The sequence below is a fragment of the Tachysurus fulvidraco genome, chromosome 7 (genome assembly GCF_022655615.1).
Source record: "Tachysurus fulvidraco isolate hzauxx_2018 chromosome 7, HZAU_PFXX_2.0, whole genome shotgun sequence".
Lineage (NCBI taxonomy): Eukaryota > Metazoa > Chordata > Actinopteri > Siluriformes > Bagridae > Tachysurus > Tachysurus fulvidraco.
Window position 1 is genome coordinate 1,061,794 of NC_062524.1, and position 24,455 is coordinate 1,086,248.

At 41.8% G+C, this 24,455-nt stretch overlaps 1 protein-coding gene across 1 annotated transcript; it reads left to right on the forward strand.

Annotated features, from left to right (window-relative positions):
- Positions 1–9,236: 9,236 nt before the first annotated feature.
- On the forward strand, positions 9,237–23,105 carry tcf20 (transcription factor 20). The gene is made up of 6 exons (XM_027142480.2): positions 9,237–9,517; positions 12,049–19,678; positions 19,947–20,040; positions 20,573–20,622; positions 20,705–20,798; positions 22,053–23,105. The coding sequence occupies exons 2-5, from the start codon at positions 12,785–12,787 to the stop codon at positions 20,768–20,770; spliced, it is 7,104 nt and encodes a 2,367-aa protein (XP_026998281.2). The 5' UTR covers positions 9,237–9,517; positions 12,049–12,784; the 3' UTR covers positions 20,771–20,798; positions 22,053–23,105.
- The last annotated feature ends 1,350 nt before the right edge of the window (positions 23,106–24,455 follow it).

A 24,455-nucleotide genomic window follows, 5' to 3' on the forward strand; every position in this document is an offset into this window, starting at 1 on the left:
CACACATACACACACACACACACGCACACACACACACACACACACACACACACACACATACAGGGCTTACTGTATTCTGCACACAAACTGCCTCTCACTCTAGCTCTAACTCTATTGAGATGCCGATGCTCACCCCTTCCTGACATCCGGTGAGTGGAGGGGGGGCAATACGGTTGCTAGGCAACGTGTGTGTGACATTTAGTAAAGAGGAACCATGTGGAGCGTTGCACAGTTCCCAAGCTCAATCCTGACCCCTGGTGGACTCACTGAAGATGCACTTCCCCGTTTCCACTTCTGCTCCTCAACTGAAGTGACTTAAACGTTATCAGTGCTTATGAGGATTATTTCCAATATTCCAGTCGTCTCGCACGTACTGAAACTGTGTTTATTCTAGTATCACTGCATGGAATATTGTTTGAATATAGATGGCGGCGCGGCAGTAGCACGCAGCGGCCTCTCCGGATTCAATACGGTGCTAATTACGTTTTTAAGTTTTTATTTACGGTTCTGAGCCCGACCATTGCTTCTACATGGATGCCAGAGACAGCGGTGTTCATGTATACAAACATGTATACAAACACCAGGACCTAATAAAGTACAGAAATCGTGTAACAACCAACCTGCACGATGATGTACTGGTTAGGCTTCGTGACCTCGGCTTGCTGCGGAGACCAGGCCTCCAGTCCCCGGTGTCGCCTGATACCAGAGACCAGGGGAGGGGACGCCGAAAGCGGTTCGCGAGGAAGCGGAAGCGTGGTAAGCGAGCGGGCGTCCGTGCTAGGCAAAAAACAAACCCTAGCCGGCCGGCTCTCCCATCCATTCTACTATCCAACATTTGCTCCCTGGACAATAAACTGGACTACATCCGACTCGAACGCTCTACACGGAGAGAGGTTAGAAACTGCTGTGTGTTTGTTTTCACGGAGACGTGGCTCAGCGACAGAGTTCCGGACGCCGCCATTCAGCTGGACGGGCTAACTTCATTTAGAGCCGACAGAAATGCAGCTCTCTGCGGTAAGACTCGCGGTGGTGGTGTGTGTGTTTATATCAACACGGAATGGTGCAAGAACTCTGTGCTTGTTTCTACTTACTGCTCATCGTCAGTAGAGTTTGTGACTGTTAGATGCAGACCATTTTATTTACCACGGGAATTTACTACTGTTTACATTGTCGGAATTTACATTCCTCCTAGCGCTAATGCTAAAGAGGCGCTAAGTGAGCTATACGGAGCTATTAGCGACCTACAGAATGTTCACCCCGACGGACTTTTTATCATCGCCGGAGATTTCAACCATGCAAATCTTAAGTCAGTGCTCCCTAAATTCCATCAGCATGTGGACTTTGCTACGAGAGGTGAAAACACGCTGGATCTTGTTTACACAAATATTCCCGGCGCGTACCGTGCGGAGCCCCGCCCCCACCTCGGCTACTCAGACCACATCACTGTTATGCTAATTCCTGCATACAGACCACTCGTCAGAAGCTCAAAACCGGTTCTGAAGCAGGTGAAAACCTGGCCAGCAGGAGCCACTTCTGCTCTTCAGGACTGCTTTGAGTGCACTGACTGGAATATCTTCAGGGAGGCTGCAACCAACGGCGACTCCGTCAACTTGGAGGAGTACACGTCAGCAGTGACCAGTTACATCGGCAAGTGCATTGATGACGTGACCGTTTCCAAGACCATCACTACACGCCCCAACCAGAAGCCGTGGATGAATGCTAATGTGCGTGCTCTGCTGAGGTCTAGGGACCTAGCCTTCAGAACAGGGGACAGGGTGGCCCTAAGAACAGCAAGGGCCAAACTGTCCCGAGCCATCAGAGAGGCAAAGCGTGCACATGCCCAGACAATCCACAGCCACTTCCAGGACAGCGGAGACACCCGGCGCATGTGGCAGGGCATACAGGCGATCACAAACTACAAGACAGCTTCACCTGCTTGTGATAGCGACGCCTCCCTCCCAGACGCGTTGAACGAGTTCTACGCTCGGTTCGAGGTACAGAACAACGTTACGCCAAGGAAGACCATCCCTCGTCCCGACGACCAGGTACTCTGTCTATCCACGGCCGACGTGAGGAGATCTCTATGCAGAGTTAACCCACGGAAGGCTGCTGGACCAGACAACATTCCTGGCAGGGTGCTCAGAGAATGTGCGGAACAGCTAGCGGATGTCTTTACGGACATCTTCAACATTTCCCTGAGCAGCGCCGTTGTTCCTACGTGCCTCAAAACTACCACCATCGTTCCTGTCCCAAAGAAGTCTACAGTGTCTTGCCTCAATGACTATCGTCCCGTTGCACTCACACCCATAGTTATGAAGTGCTTCGAGAAGCTCGTCATGAGGCACATCAAGACCCAGCTACCACCCTCACTTGACCCCCTACAGTTCGCGTATCGTCCAAACCGCTCCACAGACGATGCCATTACCACAGCCCTCCACTTAGCCCTCACCCATCTGGACAATAAGGACACTTATGTACGAATGCTGTTCATAGACTTTAGTTCAGCATTCAATACAATCATCCCTCAGCACCTGATTGGGAAGCTGAGCCTGCTGGGACTAAACACCTCCCTCTGCAACTGGATCCTGGACTTCCTGACTGGGAGACCTCAGTCAGTCCGGATCGGGAACAGCATCTCCAGCACCACCACACTGAACACTGGAGCTCCTCAAGGCTGCGTGCTCAGTCCACTGCTGTTCACTCTGCTGACTCACGACTGTGCAGCAATGCACAGATCGAATCATATTATTAAGTTCGCCGATGACACGACCGTGGTGGGTCTCATCAACAAGAACGACGAGTCAGCATACAGGGAGGAGGTGCAACAACTAACTGCCTGGTGTAGAGCCAACAACCTTTCTCTGAATGTGGACAAAACTAAAGAGATGGTTGTGGACTTCAGGAGAGCACAGAGCGACCACTCTCCGCTGAACATCGATGGATCATCTGTAGAGATCGTCAAGAGCACCAAATTTCTGGGTGTTCATCTAGCGGAGAACCTCACCTGGTCACTCAACACCAGCGCCATCACCAAGAAAGCCCAGCAGCGTCTCTACTTCCTCCGAAGGCTGAGAAAGGCACATCTCCCTCCCCCAACCCTGACCATGTTCTACAGAGGGACCATTGAGAGCATCCTGAGCAGCTGCATCACTGTCTGGTTTGGGAACTGTACGATCTCGGATCGCAAAACCCTGCAGCGGATAGTGAGGACAGCGGAGAAGATCATTGGGGTCTCTCTTCCCTCTATCATGGACACTTACACCACACGCTGCGTCCGCAAAGGCAACAGCATTGTGGATGACCCCACACACCCCCTCACACACACTCTTCACCCTCCTGCCGTCTGGAAAAAGGTACCGAAGCATTCGGGCCCTCACGACCAGACTGCGTAACAGTTTCTTCCCACAAGCCATCAGACTTCTCAATAACCGAACTGTACTATACTGAGCACAACATACACACACATCATCTGTATGGACTGCACAGACCCTCACAAAACACACACACTGTTTTGCACACTTTTCTGCTGTTTTTGCACATATTGGACAATATCTCAGTCATCTGCTGTTTTTTGCACAACTCCATATATAATCCAAAGGACCTGCTGCTAAGAACCTGCTGCTGTTCATTCTTTTACTGCACAAAATACTGTTTGAACATTCAGTATTTACACTGGTCGGTCGGCGCTGTTTCTGTTACTGTGTATTGTCTTTTGTGTATTGCATTTTTTGTACTTTTTGTATTGTCTTGTAACTTAATGTCTGCACTGTTTTTTGTCCTGCACTGTCTTTTGTCCTGCACTGTCTTGCTTGTCTTGTCCTGCACTGTTTGCACCAGGTTGCACAGTTGCACTTTATGTGGCTAAGACTACTTACATGTCCTTAGCCCTGTCTTTGTTTTATGTAGCACCTTGATCCTGGAGAAACGTTGTCTCATTTCACTGTGTACTGCAACAGCTATATATGGTTGAAATGACAATAAAAAGCTTCTTGACTTCTTGACTTGACTTGACTTGAACATTCAGTATACACACACAGTATTAACACCGGTCGGTCGGCGCTGTTTCGGTTTACTGTTTATTGTCTTTTGTGTTTTGTATTTTTTTGTACTTATTGGAACTTTTTGTCCTGCACTGTCTTTTGTCATACACTGCCTTGTCTGTCTTCTTTGTCTTGTCCTGCACTGTGTACACCAGGTTGCACAGATGCACTTTATGTATCTAGGACTAACTTACTAAGACCTTATAGCTCTGTGTGTGTTTTATGTAGCACCCTGATCCTGGAGAAACGTCGTCTCATGTCACTGTGTACTGTTACAGCTACGTATGGTGTAAATGACAATACAAGCTTCTTGACTTGACTTATTATTTCCATCTGCCTCCCTGACCTGTACATGCAAGTGTAACGTTGCCTTAGTGACAGTTTAGTATACCCAAAGGAACTTGTACACCTTAGCAATAATTAGTGTTAATTAGAGTGGTGCAGTCTTAAACCATTTGGTTATACTTGTTCTCTTGTACCTGAAACACTTCCTCATACTAATATCAGACTAAAGTGGGGAATGATTTAATCACAATAACTCATTAACACCATCTTCACATTCTTTCTAAGTGGAAGTGATACAGAGCAACGATTTGAGGGACAAGCGACATTTAGACTGAGATTTTCTCTGTGCAAAAGTTTTAGTAGCCTTTGTTCTGATTCTTGTGATGTACACTGAAACTTTGGGACACACACCAGCACATTCCTCCTCAAGGGTGTGTTAATGGGTTTCCATGCTCGAGCTGGATTCAAGTTTGCCGAAGAGTTTTTTCTGGTGTCACACTGACCTCTAAAGGTGGTGAACGGAACAACGAGAAATATCTTCATGGCTACAACTAATCCCAATCAATGGGATTCGTTTATTAAGCTAGAGATGAACAGATTCATTAGTAAATCGAGCATTTACACAAGGAATTTGGTATTCATGAAATTCCCGTACATTCCACACTGCATGTGTTACAAATATTGGGTAGTTTATTTGGGTTATTTGTTTTATTATATGGATAATATGTTACTATGATAATATATGGATATATGGGTAGCACGTTTGCCTCACACCTCCAGGGTTGGGGGTTCAATTCCCGCCTCCGCCTTGTGTGTGGAGTTTGCATGTTCTCCCCGTGCCTCGGGGGTTTCCTCCGGGTACTCCGGTTTCCTCCCCCGGTCCAAAGACATGCATGGTAGGTTGATTGGCATCTCTGGAAAATTGTCCGTAGTGTGAGAGTGAATGAGAGTGTGTGTGTGTGCCCTGTGATGGGTTGGCACTCCGTCCAGGGTGTATCCTGCCTCGATGCCCGATGATGCCTGAGAAGTTCAGATAAGGCTCCCCGTGACCCGAGAAGTTCAGATAAGCGGTAGAAGATGAATGAATGAATAATATGTTACATGTTGGTTTGAATATTCTGGTCTGGTGCAGCATTTTACATGTGCTTGGTAAATTAAGACAAATGAGATGAATCATTCAGCTGTGATGAAAGTATATATAATTTGATCAGTAAACAAACCACAGCTGACAGAAGAAATGCTCATTATTATTAATACTGCACATTATTAAACACTGTACATTTCATAACCAAATATTTTTGAACAGCTGATCCTCACACCCATATCTACTTGTGGTAAATTTGAATTCCAGATGTATTCCCTTTCTGGAAGTCTTTCTACTAGATGTTGGATTGTATCTGTGTGGATTTGTGTTCAATCAGCTACAAGAGCATCAGTGAGATCAGACTCTGATGTTCTGATGTTAAGGAGACTCCAGTTCCAGTTCATCCTAATGATGTTCAGTGGTGTTGAGTCAGAGTCAGGGCTTAGTGCAGGACACTCAAGTTCTTCACTCCAACCTTCACCTCCACCCACACCATGTCTTCATGCAGCTACTTTGTGCACAGGGATGTTATAATGATGGAGCAGGATTTGGATTCTCAGTTTGTGGGAAAGTCCACATAGTTTGGTCAAATGGTGCCATTTTATTGCCATAGGAGTCAACATTACAGCGACTTCTGTTTACCCTCATAGTTCATGACCTGCTCCTATATGTCCATGCACTTGAATTTTTATAGAGGGTCACAATGTGTAAATGAGCTGTGTCAGGGACTATTTCTGCATTGTGTGAGTATAAAGAAATTCTGCTGTTCAGAATCTTGTGAATCCATCAGAAACATTTTACGTAGTTAGCCTTACGCAAATCATTCCATTCTCTAATTCCTTTCCACATAATAAATAATATGAAGCATAAACATATTCCTAACTGTTATGAGAAGAATTGAAATAGCATTATTTTGAACTGTGAACATATTTATTTTGTATTAGTCATCCTGTTAAAGAAAAATAAAGCACTAATAGTTAAGTGTGTGGTGAGCAAAAAAAATCATGATCAACTGAATTAACGCTCAGCTATACAGTGATCTGTTATCTCTACTGGTGATCATGTCTGTGGGGATCTGTTAGTAAGATATAATTATGATAATTGTGATTAGTTGTGTCATCATCTGATCTACTAATGATTATTTATGTAGTGATAAACATTACAGGTAATATGATTGTACTGATGAGTTCTCTGGTGATCTGACCAGCTACACCTGGGATAGGAGTGTGTTGTAATCAGATAATGATCTGTTATGTGCTGATCTGCTGTGTGTTAAAGTCAAGCTGAATGTACATGTGTTGTAATTTTGATAAACATTCCCTAATAATATAAGGATCTTAAACTGTTAATTATAATAATATTCATTGCTTTATCTAGGTTCAGTTGTTGGGGCACTAAGGGCTACCTACTGGATAGCCAACCAGTCCATCACAGGGGCACTTAAATATTAAGAAACTTAATATATTTATTATAATATATTGTAACACAGCTTTCAACCAGTTGTTGTTCCAGTTGCTGTGGAAGCAGGGCGTGGTGATGATGAGGATGACCACACTGATGGCAGTTTGTGTTTTTTTTTTTTTTTATTATTCTTCATGTTGTTCATGTTTGTCTACTGATGTGTGTGTGTGTGTGTGTGTGTGTGTGTGTGTGTGTGTGTGTGTGTGTGTGTGTGTGTGTGTGAGGGTTGTAAATATGTGGCCTATAAATTATCCACAGTTAGGCTTTCGTTACACAGTTGCCATGGTAACCATGGTGGAAATAGACATGTATCTGCATAGGAACAGGGGAATAGAGCAGTTGTTGAGAGAAACAGAGGAAAGAGAAAGGGAAGAAAAGAAAGCTGAGGAGATGGGGATGGAGTCTGGGGCTGTCAATACTTGGTTGGAGCAGTGAGAGATGTTCAGTTTATCAAAAAACTGCTCTGGGCACTGCAGAACCACACACACACAGACACAGACACACACACAGACACACACAGACACAGACACACACACAGACACACACACACACACAGACACAGACACACACACAGACACACACACACACACACACAAAGTAGCTCCTGTTGATCCTACACCAACAATAGCTCCTGACTATTACCCCAAGGATGGTAATAATCCTACAGAGGCTCCTGGTTTCACCATAGCTCCTAAACCCCCAATTGATCCTACCCTACAGTAGCTACTGCTTCCAGAGTAGATCCTACTCCTTCAGTAGCTCCTGACCCCACTGTTGATCCAAACTCCTACAGTACCTCCTGGTTCCACAGTAGATCCCACCCCTACAATACCTCCTACTTCCACAGTAAACCCCACCCCTACAGTACCTCCTAGTTCCACAGTAAACCCCACCCCTACAGTACCTCTTGGTTCCACAGTAGATCCTGTCACTAGAGTAGCTCCTGGTTCCAGAGTTGATCCTTCAGTAGCTCCTGACCCCACAGCTGATCATAGTCAGCAGTTCCTGGCCCCGCAGTTGATCCGACAGTAGGCCCGCAGAACTAATCCCTTTCTGGTTAAAATATTAAAAAACTAAAAAGAAATCTGTTTATGGTATCATTTTTGTCATTTTTTTTATAAAGTTTGACTTACCTTTTAATTTTCTAGCTAACATTAGCTGCTGCTGTTGGTTCTGTGATGGAAGGTAATACATCTAAAAAATCAGACCAATTTTGACAGTGCAGGTAATATTTAATAATATATAATAATAATAATAATAATAATAATAATAATAATAATAATAATAATAATAATAATAATAATAATAAGAAGAAGAAGAAGAAGAAGAAGAAGAAGAAGAATTAGATAGTAAAATGTTTATACAACTGTTAAACTACTTAGATTTTCCCTACACAACAGTGAAGGGGACACCACAAGAGAAAACTATGGTTAGCATTTTCTTGAATAATAAAAAGCTATGGACAGCCTTTTAAAATGTTTATTTATATTGGTTAATTGATTTATTGATCGATTGAGATCGGATGTGTAACCTGTTGTCATGCTAACATGTTCCATTAAACCGGTATTCACCTCTCTGTGCTTTAAGTGGAAATGATGCTTTTCTTTCTTTCCATAAAATAAACATGAAATTATACAAATTATCCTTACTTTTTAATAATTTGATCTGGTTGACCTTAATCTCACACAAGCACACACACACACACACACACACACACACACACACACACACACACACACACACACACACACACACACCTTGAAAAACAAACTAACCAGCATCGTTCAGTCACAGTTTCTTGTTTACAGATAGACTCAAGTGCTGATTTCGAGCCCTTGGGTTACAAGCTAAAAAACTGTACACTGATTTCTGTATATTGTTTCTCATTCTGCATTCAGGGGAAAAATCATTTTGAATGGGGTCTGATGGAAAGCAGGCAGAAGGTGGAGGAATGTGTGTGTGTGTGTGTGTGTGTGTGTGTGTGTGTGTGTGTGTGTGTGTGTGTGTGTGTGTGTGTGTGTGTGTGTTTTCAAGGCGGTCTTTTACTTGCAAAAAAAGGGAAAGGAAAAGAAGGGGGAAAACTGTTAGGACAAAATCATCATGTCATATCCGTTATAAAAGCGTTTGTGTGATGTGAAAGTCAGAAACATTTCGCCTTGGTCAGTATGTGTTAAAGCAACCAAAGAAAAGAAAAGAAAAGAAAAGAAAAGAAAAGAAAAGAAAAGAAAAGAAAAGAAAAGAAAAACAATGCATGTAAATTTTAACAGATGTACAGTACATAGGTAGGTTCACCTAAACAGAGAGAGAGAAGGAGAGAGAAAAGGAGAGAAGGAGAGAGGGAGAGAGACAGACAGAGACAGAGAGATTGAGTGAGAGAGAGAGAGAGAGAGTGAGAGAGAGAGAGAGGGGGCGGGGGTGCATGGACCTCACTGCCTATGGGACCTACAGGCACCCCGATAGGGTTTTTGTTTATTTTAGAACAAAAGAAAAAAGGGGATTATATTAGAATAAAAGGCCCGGTGTGTGTGCGGGAGTGTGACGCGTCTCTCCGACACTTTGTCAGCCGCTGCATCGGGAAAACGGTGATTGAAAAGCGGCGTGGCTTTGAACTCGAGTCCGGGGATTTCACTGCGCCCCGGGCCTCCAGGTATGCGCTTCAACAACGCCGCTTTCACTCACACCAAACATTTACTAAGTAAATTCTTATTTTATAAACGCGATTACTTCAGAATAGCTATTTATTTCTGTCAGTAAAACGTAGTACAACTAATAAACACCAGAGCGATGACTGAAGCTAGCTTAGCCGCATCAGCTCGGTTTTTACATCATTACTGTTTCTCTTGTTGTTATAACATCATCCCCCAACAGCCCATTAAAGGGAAACATTCCCACACTTTCTGCACATGTATTTGTTAATAAGGCGCCGTTAGGCGACATAAACATTAGCTGAGGTATTTGAAACGATATACCGTCGATTTGGTTGAGTTACAGCTGCATTGTATTTAGCGTCGGCACAATAAGCACAGTGATGCTAGCTAACATGCTAATTAGCCAATGCTAACTTCCCAGCGATAGTGTTAGGATTGGAAGCAAGGGGCAATAATATAAAAAACAAACATCGAAGGGTAGTTTCAGAATAAACTGTTTGACTGGGGCAGTTTTAGCTCAGTGTCAGGATTGGGACTGGGGCAATAGTGTGACAGGACAGTACTGACAAATTAGCTTAAAACGGGAAATACTGAGAGAATGTGGGGTGTAAAGGGGGCATCGTGGCATTAGTATTTAATATTAAGAGTTCATATTGATTTTTTTTATTTGCATTAATTGTAAATGTGGTATACAATTACAGACATATGGGATAGCAGAAACATTACAATGGGGTAGTTTGGTGCTTTAGTTAAAGGTTGTATTGTATACAAAAGGGCACATGACTATAAATATGGTGCTGTTTTACCTCTTACAAGATCCAAGACTGACCAAAACTAATAAATTACCCCAAACTTGTGCAGTTCTGGACGTATTTTAAGGTTGTTACTTGAGATAATCTTGTTTAAAAAGCTTATTCTATAACAGACTATGCAGAAACATCTGAGGGATTAATCTGTTCTCAAAAGACCTGGATCTGCTCAAATGTCTAGTACAAACACACACCAGTTATTAGTGTATAATATTAACAAGGTTAGAAAGTATTGTGGGAAAAAAACATTAAAGAGGACGAAGTTGTGTGTATGTTCCTCAAATTGATCTTGAGGTAATAAAATCATCCTCGTGTTCATTAGGATGTGAGGTAGCTTTGTGGCTCACTGTTTGAGGGGCCAGACATTTTGTCTGGCAAAGGTATGTTAATTAAGTCTTTCAATACATTACATATCATCTTATTCAGTTTTTAGTTGTTGACGTCAGCGTACTTAAGAATCGTTTTACAATGTTTACAACAGCAACACTGGGTGAATAAATTTAGACTGTAAAGCAGGATTCTGTTGTACAACTCTATCCAATAATGCATTAGAAAAGACATCAGTTTAAATGTATGTTTTCACCAGTTTGATATCATTTTATCAATTAACAGTTCTGAAGCAAGAATTTTTATTATTAATTAGTTATAAAGGAAAGAAATAATCTAGTAGTAGTCTGCAGCAGGTGTTAGTCATAAGACAATCGCAGCAATTAACGTTATTTAATCATTTAACCATTTAAATTATGTTTTGGGTAACAATAGCTAGAAAATTGAGAAAACCTTTAGATTTTGTAGATCATTTATCAGTAGAAAAAGCTCATAGTTTTTGTTATTTTGCTGCAGAACTATTGTAGCATCAATGCAGTGGCCGTAAAGTAATCTATATTGTATACAAGACAATGGACACGTGTCACAGGACAGGTTCATGACTAATGACCCCATTAAAGTGCAAAAACTGCTCATTAGGGCCTGTGCTAATTAAATTCTCTCTCTCTCTCTCTCTCTCTCTCTCTCTCTCTCTCTCTCTATGTGTGTGTCCTTCTCCCTCCTCCCCTTCACACACACAATTACACTTGGTATTAATATCCAAACTGGTAATTCTCTGGTAACTGGATTCTCTAAACCTGCTACCCAACTCTACTTTATATTTGTACAAAACAAAATTAACTACATTGAACCCAGTTACACCACAATGCAAGGACACATGGGTGTATGTGAGACATACAAGTAATTTGTTTTATCCAGCAGAGCATGTAAAACTTAGCATCAATGTTTTATATTAAGATTTCTTTTGATAACACGAATAACAGACTTTGTTAGTATAATGCAGCAAGCAAGTTAAATAATCTATGCCTCGATTAATCAGTGTTAATGAACTTAATTAAATACCTTTTACGGTTTTCAACTGGAAAGATTTGTTTCTGAGGTCTGCAATGCAAGTTCCAATATTTATACCTGAAGACCAAAGTTCAGCAGGTTATCATTAATTCTAATTGTCTTATCATTATTTGTGAATTTTATTAATGTTTATACCAATTTCAACTAATATACTGTTACTTTAAGGTTTAACTTATTTAATACGGAATACATACATTTAACTTATTTAATACGGAAATTTATAATTTTTTTAATGTAAAGTGCAGTTAAGGTACCCCTTAATGTGCAGTTTTTACTTAAAAGATCTGTTACAGCACTAATTTTCTCTCTTTTGCTTTTTTCAGATATCTTGTTATAAAATCAAAACATGGGGATAAAATGGACAAAAGGACTTTGTCAAACTTAAAGTTTGGAGCATGTGGTAGCTGGCCGAACATAATGACCAGAACTCCAGCGGACTACGTAACGAGAAAACTCTAGTCCAAAAGTTTTAAAAGGAAATGTTCAAATATTTTGCAAAGAAGAGAACCAGGGACCAGTGATTTTCCTATTGTTACTGTGGTACAGAGGAGATGGACACTGTAAAACAGAAGAGAAGTGCATACACAGAGTGTTAATACTAAAATAATAACAGAGAACATTAGTGGACTCTTGAACCATCCTGATGAGTTTTGCTGATTGTTGCGTTTAGTTATACTGAGAAACATGCCTAAAATCACTCACAATTGATTTCCTCAGCACAATGAAGAAGAATTAAAACAGCACTTTTGGTTACACTTTTGTTTTCAGCACTTAGCCATCATTTTCTTGGCTAAGAAATCTTTGCTACTCATGTCATGCCTATTTTCTTTGCACAAGGACACATCTAGTGCCAAGGTGGTATGACTGCAAAGTGGGACTTATGACACCGGTTTGTCTGTATGGATGTGACTGCTGCTAATTTTGTCACCATCACATCCTTTGACTTTTACATTGAAATTTCATTTTGCCCCTGTTTCTTTCCAGTAAGAACCTGTAAGAATTCAATCTGTTGCTGCTAAAAAAAACTCTTACTCTTAAGCAATTGCTTACTAAAACAAAATGCAGAACTTTTCCAACAGTCCTGCCACACTGCCTCCAGGATTTCCTAGCAGAGGTGGGAACTTGGTTGGTTCCCCATATCCACCCCATATATCAGATGCTCAGATATCTCCAAGGACTATTGAAGATTATGCTGCCATGCAGCAATCGCAAACTGTCCTCCAAAGTCATGGACAGCACCCACACCTACGTGGGCAGCAGCACCTGGGACCAACATCACTTATCCATGGTTATGGATCCAGGAGAGGTGTTGGAGAGATACCACAGGCTACTGGAAGCAGTAGCAACTCTTACCGAAAGGAAAGTATGGATTATTATTTTTCGGTGAGTGGCCGAGACAGGAACAGAAGAGGAGGAGGAAGTTTTGGAACAGGGTTTGGATACTCAAACATGGAATATCAGTACAGACATGTTTCTACATCCGGGCCATCCCCTGGCATGCTGTCTCCTTACCCAATGGACTACAGCACTAGTGCTTCTTCTGCTGGTGGCAGTGCTACTAGTAATAGCAGTGGTAGTGGTTCGTTTTCACCCACTCAGCAGTTTAATATGGCCCAGAATTCATCAATGCAGCCAGTTTCAGGTGCTGAAATGCACCAGCGACAACATAGCCAAAAATACCCTTCACATCAGGGCTTACAACAAGGTCATCGTACCTATCCTCTCTCTGGGCACAGAATGTCTCACTTTGTGCACTACCCTCCTCTTAATGTACCCACAGCATCAGTAGGAATGTACAACTCTCCACCACAAAGGTATGAGATGAGCAGTGGAAACATGGACTCCAAAATCAACTCACCCACTCACTCCAATCCAAACACTACTCCAGGTTCTGCAGCCTTAAACAACTCTAGGCACCAAGAGAATGCAGGACAGAACTACCCCACTTCCAGCCATCCACCATATTCACCTCAGTCTCATCCTGTTCCGAAACATGCCTCTCGTCGCACTCCTCAGCATAATCTTGGAGCAGCCTTTGATACCCCATTGAAGATGCAGCATGCACCTCCTGGCCTTGCACACACTAAAAACCATCAGTCGTCTGTATCTTTAAGTCCTGCTGCACCACACCATCCCTCTCAGGACATTTCCAAATCTCCCATGCAGTCCCAAAACCAGCAGACACAACTGAACCAAAATTTCAGCCCAATTTCTAATCCATCTCCTGTTCCATCTGCTGTGCACTCTCCAAGCTGCAGCTCCTCCTCCTCCCCACTGATGGGTGTTTCAGAAGGTTTGGGCAGTTCGGCATCATTGCACTCTTCACTTTTAAATCCCCGCAGTACTCAAAGCCATATTAGGGCCCAACATACCATGCAACAGCTTAGCCCAACTCCTAGTTCTAATAGTAGTATTAGTAGTTGTGGTAGTGTAATGAGCTCTGCTGTTAATCAAAATCGTACGGGAGTGGGACTGCAGGGTGGACAACGGGAAGAAACCTCATCTCTGTACCCACAGGACAAGCTCTCACAAGACCCTGGACTGAATAGTCTAAATGCCCTTACATCCCAAGTGGCTAATTTGCCCAACACAGTACAAAATACAATGTTAACAGACACTGTGCTCTCTCAGAAGAAAAGAAAAGATAGTACACATCAGACTCACTTGCACCAGACAGTTAACAATCAGCAGAAACATAGAAATGCTAATGCTGCTGGTCTAAGCACAGCAACCGAAGAACGTGGAGATGTTTTAGCATCTGAACCAGAGGAGAAAAGTAAGAACAATGATCATTCAGAACATGACAATTTAAGAAAACCAGATGCATTTAGCAATAATTCTAAACCTGATAAATACTACTCATCAACGCTGAATCAGACTCAATCTCAAACAGGACAATTTTGTCCTGGTCGACATCTACAAATGGATGACCGAATCACAGAGGGGAAAGTCAAACAGTCATTTAGTCAGGGTGCAAAATCTTTTTCACAGATTAAGGCACCAGAATCTCTAACTCAGCCATCCTCTTCTCCACCCCGTGTTCCTCCAGAACCAAGCCCAAATGCATCTTCTTGTGCACCTGCTCCATCTGCCTCATCGTCCGCTGCATCTTCTCCTACTCATTCTGTACAGTCAAATTGTGTAATTGAACACGATCTTAGTCACACTGATGAAAAAACTGGTCTGAAGGAGAAAAAGACTTTAGATGTTAAAGATGAAAAAAACACAGTTAAACATGAAGAGCCTTCTCATCAAGAACTGGATAATGGAAAAATTACTCAGACCTTGGCCAGTGTAAAGGTGGAACAATCATGCCCAGCTGAACAAAATGAGAATGAGAAGGATGTCAAGAAAAACAGCTCGCAGCATTTTCGCAGTAGGACTTGCACTCCAGAGCAGTCAAATGCTGTAGTTGGTGTTATTGTTTCTGCACGTTCTGAACAAAGTCCTGAGAGACTTAAGCAAACAGAGGTCAAATCTCACCATGGCACTTTATCGGATATGGGGAATCTCAGCTATCCTGAGGAGAAACATTCCATAAACATGTTTAAGGATTCTGGAAGTCATAATGGAGATGGGGAAATTTGTATGGAAACATACACAGGACACTATGATGTTTCCCCTAAGACTGAGATTGGGCAAAACATGTCCTCAAATCATTGTCAATCTGGTTCTTACAAATATTGCAATCCTGAAATGCCATATAATGCTTGCATGGGTGCAAAGATCAAAGCACGGGCTGGACCAGGGAGTGGAATAGGTGCAAACAGATATCATGACTACCATCCGACACAATCTAACTTTGGTTATGTGTCTAGAAAGGATGTTGGTGTACTAGGAGTTATGGGAAAAAGTGGTGTAGGGTTGAGAGGTCAGGATAGTAATTCACAGTTGCAGCAACCGTATCCCAGTCTTTTACAAGAAGTCCTCCAAGGTTATCATTTAGATCGGCGTTATTGCCGCCCTGAACAAACATCTGGTAGTCGTCATCAACCTCAAAATATGTCCCAGCATCATTACCAGACTAGACTACCATACCGTATGACAGAGAACATGAGGCCTCATGGAATGGACCAGTCAGCAATGGGTGGTGCCAGTATTAATCAACAAATGGCTTCAGGAAAGCATCATTCTCAAAATCAGGGACCAGAGCTTGAGATGGGCCTTGGTCTTCTGCATCCCTCTTGGGATCCTGAAACACAAAGGTCTAAGGGAGATCAAGAGAAGGGCACAATGACTATGTCTCCTAGCCATTCCACCCATTTACAGCAGTCTTCTGATCTTTCTACAGCAGCTACTCCTAAGCACATTAATTTGGCAGACTATTCCTTGCCCCAAAGAAAAACCCCAAGCCTGGCTGCTCCACCTTCTACTGTCCAGGAGTTGCTTTTGCAAGAATCTAACCAAGAATTATCTCATCATGCAGAATCCCTAAATCAGACGCAGTCTCAGATGTCCTTATCCTCAGAAAGGCGCTCAGTAATCTGTGATGTATCTCCATCACGACGAACTGCATCAGAGAAAGAAAGAAGTCAATGTGGGACACCTGGATCCTCAGTCATTCAGCACCCACTCTCAATAGCTATATTAAGTGAACAAGGGTGCACTAAGGAGGATGTAAAAGATAAAGAGCTTGAATTGGTAAAAGTTTCTAAGATAAACCCGAAAGAACTTGGAAAACAACTTGGAGATGGACACAGTGCAATTTTACCTAAGGAAGAGTCCCCGCATGCACCTATAGAAGTTAATTCTGACATGCATAGACAGAGTGGTGGAAAAGGGATTATTGAACCCTCCAGCAATGCTTTATACCATTCTAAAATTTCCTCTACTCCCCTTTCATCACCACCCAGATGCAAACCTTATAGCCAGACTGTTGATGGATCTGCAGCTTTCACTACTTATGGTTTTAGTGATACAGCAGATGGACCCAAAATGAATGCTCATCATCCTACTCCCAATTCATTCCATTCATTATCTCCAAGTCACATCCCACCTTCAGTTAACAAGTTGCAAGCATATTCTCCCCATGTCCCTCTTCAGCACACACATGGTATCCATGATCGATTTGACTGGTCAACAAGCAGTAACAGACACAAAGATTTTTCTATTCTTCAAAACTCAAACCAAAATCAAGACCAGAAGCTGTCAAGACAGCACTCTTACCCTGGCTCTCACTATGATATGAAAATGTGGGAATCCTATGCTGAAAGAGAAGCAACTGGAAACCAGCAGCTACACCCTTTGACTCCTTCACACAAGTCGGTTGGCTCTGTACCAACCAGTGGTCCCAAGCCCTTGGAGGCAGATGTTTCTCGAGTGGTTACAGAAGATTCAGCAAAGTCATTCCATCCACCTGTAGGTGCTGGTTCAGGCACCAGTATTATTACCCCAGTTGTTCCCCAAGGAAATCGACAGAGCAAAATTGGGGGGTCAGCTGAAACTAACCCATTAATGATGAGAAGGAGAGTTCGTTCTTTCATTTCACCAATTCCTGCCAAGAGGCAGCATCAGGATTTTTCTGGCAACAGGGGTGTGTCATCTCATCACTCTCCTGTAGCTCATTCTGAATCTCGACAACTAAATGACAGTGATTCAAGCGGTGTAGACTCTCGTTCTAAATTAGCTTCTCCCAACACACCATTTCAAACTCCAAGTGCTAACTCACCGCCACAGGCAAAAACAAAGTTTCTGCCACCAAGAAAGGGACGGGGATTAAAACTGGAAGCAATAGTTCAAAAAATCACTCCAAATAAAAAGGCTAGTTACAGTAATAGCCACTCAGATGCTGATTATTCAGATGCATCCCGTTATAGTTCTGATATACCTGACACAGAATCACCCTTCTCTAATGCACCTCACAGAGAAAGCAGTTGTCTACCTTTCCTTGATGAAGCTAACTCGCTAGATGATATTTTGCCCTACAGAGCAGAAGATGCATATTCTTGTGATTCTCAAGCTCTCAAGCAGGGTGTTACTGGTTCTACTGGTACTACTCTGAGAAATTTGCCAGCAGACTTTAACTTTGGGTTAGGCACTGCTGTATCTTCAGGGCCTGGGAATGATGAAGGTGATAAGGATGAGTTTACACTATTAGGACCCCTTCCTCCACCACCTCCATTGCCTCGTCCTGTGCAAGGTTCCCCTCCTCCATCCTCGTCTGCATTGTCTGATATACAACAATTCACTAACACCTACCAGCAGCTAGAGACAAGAAGAGGAGAGCAGTCTGCTGCTAACTTGCTGAGGCAGAAACTTCAGGAGACTGGAATGGGTTTTGATGATTATCCTGGAGGGGATTTTTATGGAGCAACCCCACCCCATGGCCAAAGTCCAGGCCACCACTTACTCTCTAGACCTCAACAGATTGAGTTAGCCTCACCAAGAATGACTGTATCAGATTCCAAACTACAAGAGAGCTTTGTTCCCAAAGGCTACTTCCCTTCAGGCAAAAAGAAGGGACGACCAGTAGGAAGTGTAAATAAACAGAAACGTGTACAAGTTCAAGTACAGAGTGCAACTTGCAATGTCATGTCGGCTCCTCATACGCCTCCTTCTGGTCCTCTTTCTGCTACTCCGCAGCCTGCGTCAAATTCTATCTTTGCAGGAGATGCAGTCATAACATCAAACTTACCTGAAGAGAAACCTTGTCCCTCTCTGGATCTTGCTGAACAGGGACAAACAGTAAAGGTAGAGGATGAAGTTGAGGAAATCCAGCCTGAGGTGGATATGAAACCGATAAAACACAGGCAGAGAAAGGGAAAAGAGGGGAATGAAGCAACGGTCTCAAAAAGCAGACAGTGGAGGAAAAGTAAAGAAATTACCTCTAAAGAAGAGCAGGATCCTCAGACTGTTGGTGTGGGAAATGCAGGGACTTTGCAAGACACTAGGAAAAACGTTTTCTCTCCGTATGTACATGTTGAAAGGAAGATAACTGAAATTGGAGCAGTCTGTACGATTGTCAATTCTGAAGATGAGAAATCGAAAGGAGGAGGAAAAAATTGTGCTTCTGCAGTTGATGGCAACTCAAATGTTTCTCTGATCGCTCAGATGGGCAGAAAAGAGAGGGAAATTGAGAGGGTGCAGGAAAAAGGGATTGATGAGCCAAATGATTCTGTCATACAGTCAGGAAAGTCCCTTCCCACATCTGGATATGTCCTCCCAGGCCCTGTGATGTCTGAGATTGGGCACACTGGTCGTTTGTTGTGTTGCCTTTGCCAGAAATGGGCAAATTATAAGAATCTTGGAGATCTCTATGGTCCCTTTTACCCAGCTGACTATGCTGCCAAATTCCCAAAAAACCAACCCCAAATCCGACAGATCTTGTCAAATGCTGGCGTGGCCAACGCAGGGTCTTCTGTATCAACAGACTTATCAAATACATCTTCTGTATCAACAGACTTAACTGTCCCAGACATTCAGTCTGTATATATTCCAGACATCAGTTCAGCAGACACTAGTTGTTCAGTAAGTCAAACTACAAACCCAGTGTCCCCTGCAGTAAGCGAAACTCTGACATGTCTTAATACCACCACCAAAGCAGCAGAGCAAAACTGGAATTTGATGCCAGAAGGGGCACTTATTACATTAGACCCACCTGAACTAGAGAAAGAGGTGTCCCAGAGAAGACATCAGAAAGCAGAGGAAGTGCAGCAAAGACCACAGCATAGAAAGCTGACTTCCCATCCACGTTTCAAGAGAAGACACAAATCTAGTGAGGACTTGCCACGCACGATTCCAATTAACAGCAAAGCTTCACTGCCTTTCCAGCCTCCACCACCCAGCCTTGATTCGTTGGGACCTTTGGCTCAACTTGCTCAACTCCCAGTGGTGCCCTTAGATCCAAAGGAGCTATGGGTCCACGAGAGCTGCATTGTTTGGACTAGTGGTGTTTACCTGGTCAATGGGAGATTGTATGGCCTCCAGGAGGCGCTAGATGGTGCCAGAGAAACAGTAAGTTGAAGTCATGTATTTTTATATATCTATATGCCTTCCATGAATAGTATGTATATGAACAGAATGTACCATTACTTTATAATTAAATCAGATTATACAGTTTGTACTCATTTTAGTTTGTGTTAGAGAATTTGTGTTAAGACATACAGAAAAAAACGATTTTTGTAAAAATTATGAACAAAACTGTATGTGAGTTCATGCTATTAATACTGACCCTGTAGATTTAAGAAATATTTTCTGTGTAATTTATTTATTTATTTGGCAGAACTGTTCTCATTGTGATATGGCTGGTTCCACTCTGGGTTGCTATAGTAAAGGCTGCACACTGAGGTATCATTATCTGTGTGCTGTGGAAGCAGGTGAGGCATGTCTCTTACTTTCATTAATATATCAGTATTCAAGCCAAGGTACATAATATGACCTTTAGTATTCTGATATATTAAGGTATCACATTTTCTGGGCCCTATCTTGGTCATCATACTGCAGAAATAAGCAGCATTAGAGAGCTTTTGTGTGGCAGATGTATTCTTGGTTATCATCAGCTGTAAACGAAGCGTGGATGCATTTAAAAATAATGGTAGATCATTAGATTTTATATAGGATTTAGTTGTCAAACTGGATGGCGAATGGATGTTTATTTCTGGTCATTAACTAAGTAAGAACAAAAAAAGTAGATTTATGCCAATGCCACAATGTCAATGTCCACTTACTTGTTCTGACGCTTGAGCTAGATTGAGAGGCAAAAAATCAGGAGCTGCATAATTTCTTTGCCTGTTGTAGACTAACACCTGCCATTATTGTAATTCTGTGACCCTGGCTTCAAACCTAAAGGCTGTTGAAGGGAGGTCCTTAAACATCGAACCCTGATTTAGTTTTTGTTTGTCTTTTAAGACTGCTGTCTAAATGAAGACAATTTCTCCTTGAGGTGTCCAAAGCACAAGGTAAGAAAAATAACTCCTATTTTTGAATTTCATAATGTGTGAGTTTTATTAGATCATTTATTTGTTTATTTTTATTTTCTAGTTTCCACAAAATAGTAGACCAGCCAAACCTGCAGCTGCTCACCAGGAACAGTCAGAAAGAGGCTGAAGATACATTACATACACAATCAGCAAATGTTGGTACAACCTTAATTTACCAGTTGGATGTGACTACTCTAAATGTACCATATTTATATGAATTTTAGCTTCTTTTTTTCTTTTTTTTTAATTTTACAGATTCGAGTTTTACCTTCATACCAGTTTAAACGTTTCTGAATTAGGCCATCCTTTAAAAAATTCGGTTTGCAGTAACAGTAAAAAATAAAATTAAAAAAAAAGGGTCGGTAGGTAGGTCTATATTTTCTTTTTCAAGTTTCAATGTAAAAAAAACAAAAAGTGATTGGTGACGGTGATGACGTAGGTATGACTTTAAACAAATTAGCATATTGTGACGTCACTGACTGGGTCTTCAACTCATGCCTTCGGGCGCATCATCGCAAACCTTATTTTGATGCTGGACAGTTTTTCCAGAACTTCGTGCCAAGTTAAAGCGGTGTTGAACTGTTTTAATGACTTTTTCAGATATTATGGTGCCCGAACCCGTATTACTTTGAACGGTGACCGCGAACATTTACTATATGTTTACTATATGCCACAGCCATCATTATGGAGCGCAAACCGTCGACTCTGACAGTGAACGAGAGAATGAGACGAAGTGTGACATCCGGTAACCAACAGTGTAAACCTAGATGAGGTCACGGGTTTTTATTTAAAAGAAAGAAGGTAGCCTTCGTTTGTATGTAGGCCTAGGCAATTTACATATTTACAATACTTACTAAAATATAATTAATATTATTTTATTGCTTTTATATTAGTTGTTTGAAGAGTAAAAAAAAAAATGGGTCGGTCGGGTTACGGCAAACAAGAATATTTTTAAGGATGACCTCAGCCCCAGCTGTGTTTTAGTGTTTTTATTTTCTTCTAATTTGTACACATTCTAGACATTACCCAAGCTTCACTTGTCTACTGTTTTTATTGTTCTGTGCCACCTGAAAATAATTTGAGCTTTACAGTTCCTGTGTTTCCCCTTGAATTCCATTTGCATATTTTATTAAATTATTAGGTTTCTCTTTACGTGGAATTCAGAGAACTCTTCTGTGTACGTCAGCAATCACAAAACTCTGTAATCAAGTATCAAAATATCTGATGGGCAGTGGACAGCCATTTATGCTGCGGCGCCCGGGGAAAAGAGGCTAGCTACTAAAAAATTTGCTGGGAAAGTCATGCTCGATGCTTCTGTTAGTGTTGTGTTCCTTTATCGGATGACGGTCTCATACGGATTGTTTGTGCTCTCTCTCTCTCTCTCTCTCTCTCTCTCTCTCTCTCTGCAGATGGCGAGAGTAACGAGCGGAATTATTGAGACCAGCGGTTTTACAGACGTTATTGATTATGGATCAACTGACCGGAATGTAAAAATCATAAACATTCTCTAAAGAACACAAAGAAAAACTTTGACGGAAAGACGACAGGAAAAAAAAAAGTTTTGTTTATAATGTGCTTGTATCACGGGGAAAAGTCTGAAAAAAAGAAAAATCAACACTACAGTGGAAGGAAAGATGATGAAGCTGGACAAAAAACATTTTTTTCATATCATTTGAGCTTTAATGCTGTTTAAAGCTCATTACTTTGTTTTATTTAGCAGTGTTTTTGGGAACAAGAAGCCGACATGTATTATTATTATTATTATTATTATTATTATTATTATTATTATTATTATGCAACTAATTATTTTACCCATTTTAATTTTAACGCAGTATTTTACTCATTTATGCCTCTGTTACGGCGTCATTCCTTCACACAGATGAAATCTTGTTGCCACGGAGACATTGTTGCCGTGGAGAACGGACATTTATTGCCTTTGAAGGTGTGTTTGTCAGAGAGAGAGAGAGCAGCCGATGATGTGCCTGTGTTACATTTTCATCAAAACAAATAGTACGTCTGGAATCACAGCCAGATCCCTACACAGTGCACTAAAATTGTTTTGCACCATTTTATGTCTGAATACAAAGTGGAGAAACTCTAGTGCACACATGAAATCCCACAATGCATTGCAGTAGGTTATGGTACAAATGATGACTGCAGCATACCCAGAATGCCCTGCTGCGTATGTAGGGAATAGGGAGTTAAGGCACCATTTCAGACACAATGTGAAATGTTAATGTGTGTGTGTGTGTGTTAAAGAGAGAGAAATTCTCTCTACCATCAGACACAAAATGTTTGTTGCCATAGAGATAAAGATGAAAAGGTACATTTCATTTCCACCTGCTCATTTTTTATTCTTGTAAAAATTGAAATCATGGGAAAAAAAATGACTATGAAACATGTTGTACTACAAACCTGTTGATATGTATATGCTTCATCAATACAGGAAGTCCTGAACACTCTGTGTGTGTGTGTGTGTGTGTGTGTGTGTGTGTGTGTGTGTGTGTGTGTGTGTGTGTGTGTGTGTGTGTGTGTGTGTGTACACACGCGCGCGCGAGAGAGAGAGAGAGTGTGTGTGAGATAGAGATTGATTCTCCTTGTCATTTAACTTGACCTTGTGCAGTTTGTGGATTGACTCTGACTCTGAGGCTATTTTGCTGTCACCAGCTGATCAGAGTAAGACGTCACTTGGCACTAAGTTGCTATCACTTGTGTATCTGTAAATGTTTAAGTAGTCTGTAAATTGAACATGCTGGAAATATAAATATAAAACTGGCCATAGATCTTGGTTTCAGGTTGTAGCTCCGTCAACAGCAGGTTATAAGATCTACCTGAGACTGTGGTCAAAGACTAAAATGAGCACATGGGGATCAGCTTTTAGAGAAAAATATTTAACTTTGGATGGTAAAATGATCTCCACTTCATCATGCCATCTCCTCATGCTGTACTTTCTTATAACAGCAGCATTAGTATGTGTGTAAATCTACAAGAATGCAAGAAATCTTCAATGCTGAACACGTGTAAAGAATATGAAAGTTTAAAAAGTGAAAGACTGGTGAATGTGTCGTTTTTACATCATAAAATAGACACTTTAAATGTTAATCAGATTGGAGTCAGGAGAAGGACTGAGGTGAGTGTTAAATATTCCACTTTCATGGTGTTCTTTAATTTCTTCAGGATGAAGCATCCAAAGCCGAGGGCATTCCGTTGACTGCCGAACTGTCTCACTGAGATAAACGTGACACCATGTCCCCACTACTGACAACCAAATGACTTCACTTAAAAAGGTTTAAATGCATTTGGAACGTTTTGAGGCAACACTTTGATATTTGATGATGACACTAAATCTCATCTGATATGTGACCAGCTTTGTTCAGAACCTAGACGAGAAGAATTAAGTGCAGGAGCAGGCTTTAACCCACAGTGAGAAAGAGGTGTTGTGATGGACGTTTACTGTAAAACATTGTGTCACATACAATGATAACGTTTACACTAATGTTCTTGTCCCTGTCATAGTCACTAATTAACACCATCTTTATGCAGGGGGGCACGGTGGCTTAGTGGTTAGCACGTTGACCTCACACCTCCAAGGTTGGGGGTTCGATTCCCACCTCCGCCTTGTGTGTGTGGAGTTTGCATGTTCTCCCCGTGCCTCGGGGGTTTCCTCCGGGTACTCCGGTTTCCTCCCCCGGTCCAAAGACATGCATTGGCATCTCTGGAAAATTGTCCGGAGTGTGTGTGTGTGTGTGTGTGTGTGTGTGTGTGTGTGTGTGTGTGTGTGTGTGTGTGTGTGTGTGTGTGTGTGACTGAAT

Bases quoted from the DNA above. Each gene is read 5' to 3' on its own strand.
- tcf20 (XM_027142480.2), top strand. From the start codon at position 12,785: ATGCAGAACTTTTCCAACAGTCCTGCCACACTGCCTCCAGGATTTCCT. The intron at 19,679-19,946 runs GTAAGTTGAAGT...TTTATTTGGCAG, and splicing joins TAGATGGTGCCAGAGAAACA to AACTGTTCTCATTGTGATAT. The intron at 20,623-20,704 runs GTAAGAAAAATA...TTTATTTTCTAG, and splicing joins TGAGGTGTCCAAAGCACAAG to TTTCCACAAAATAGTAGACC.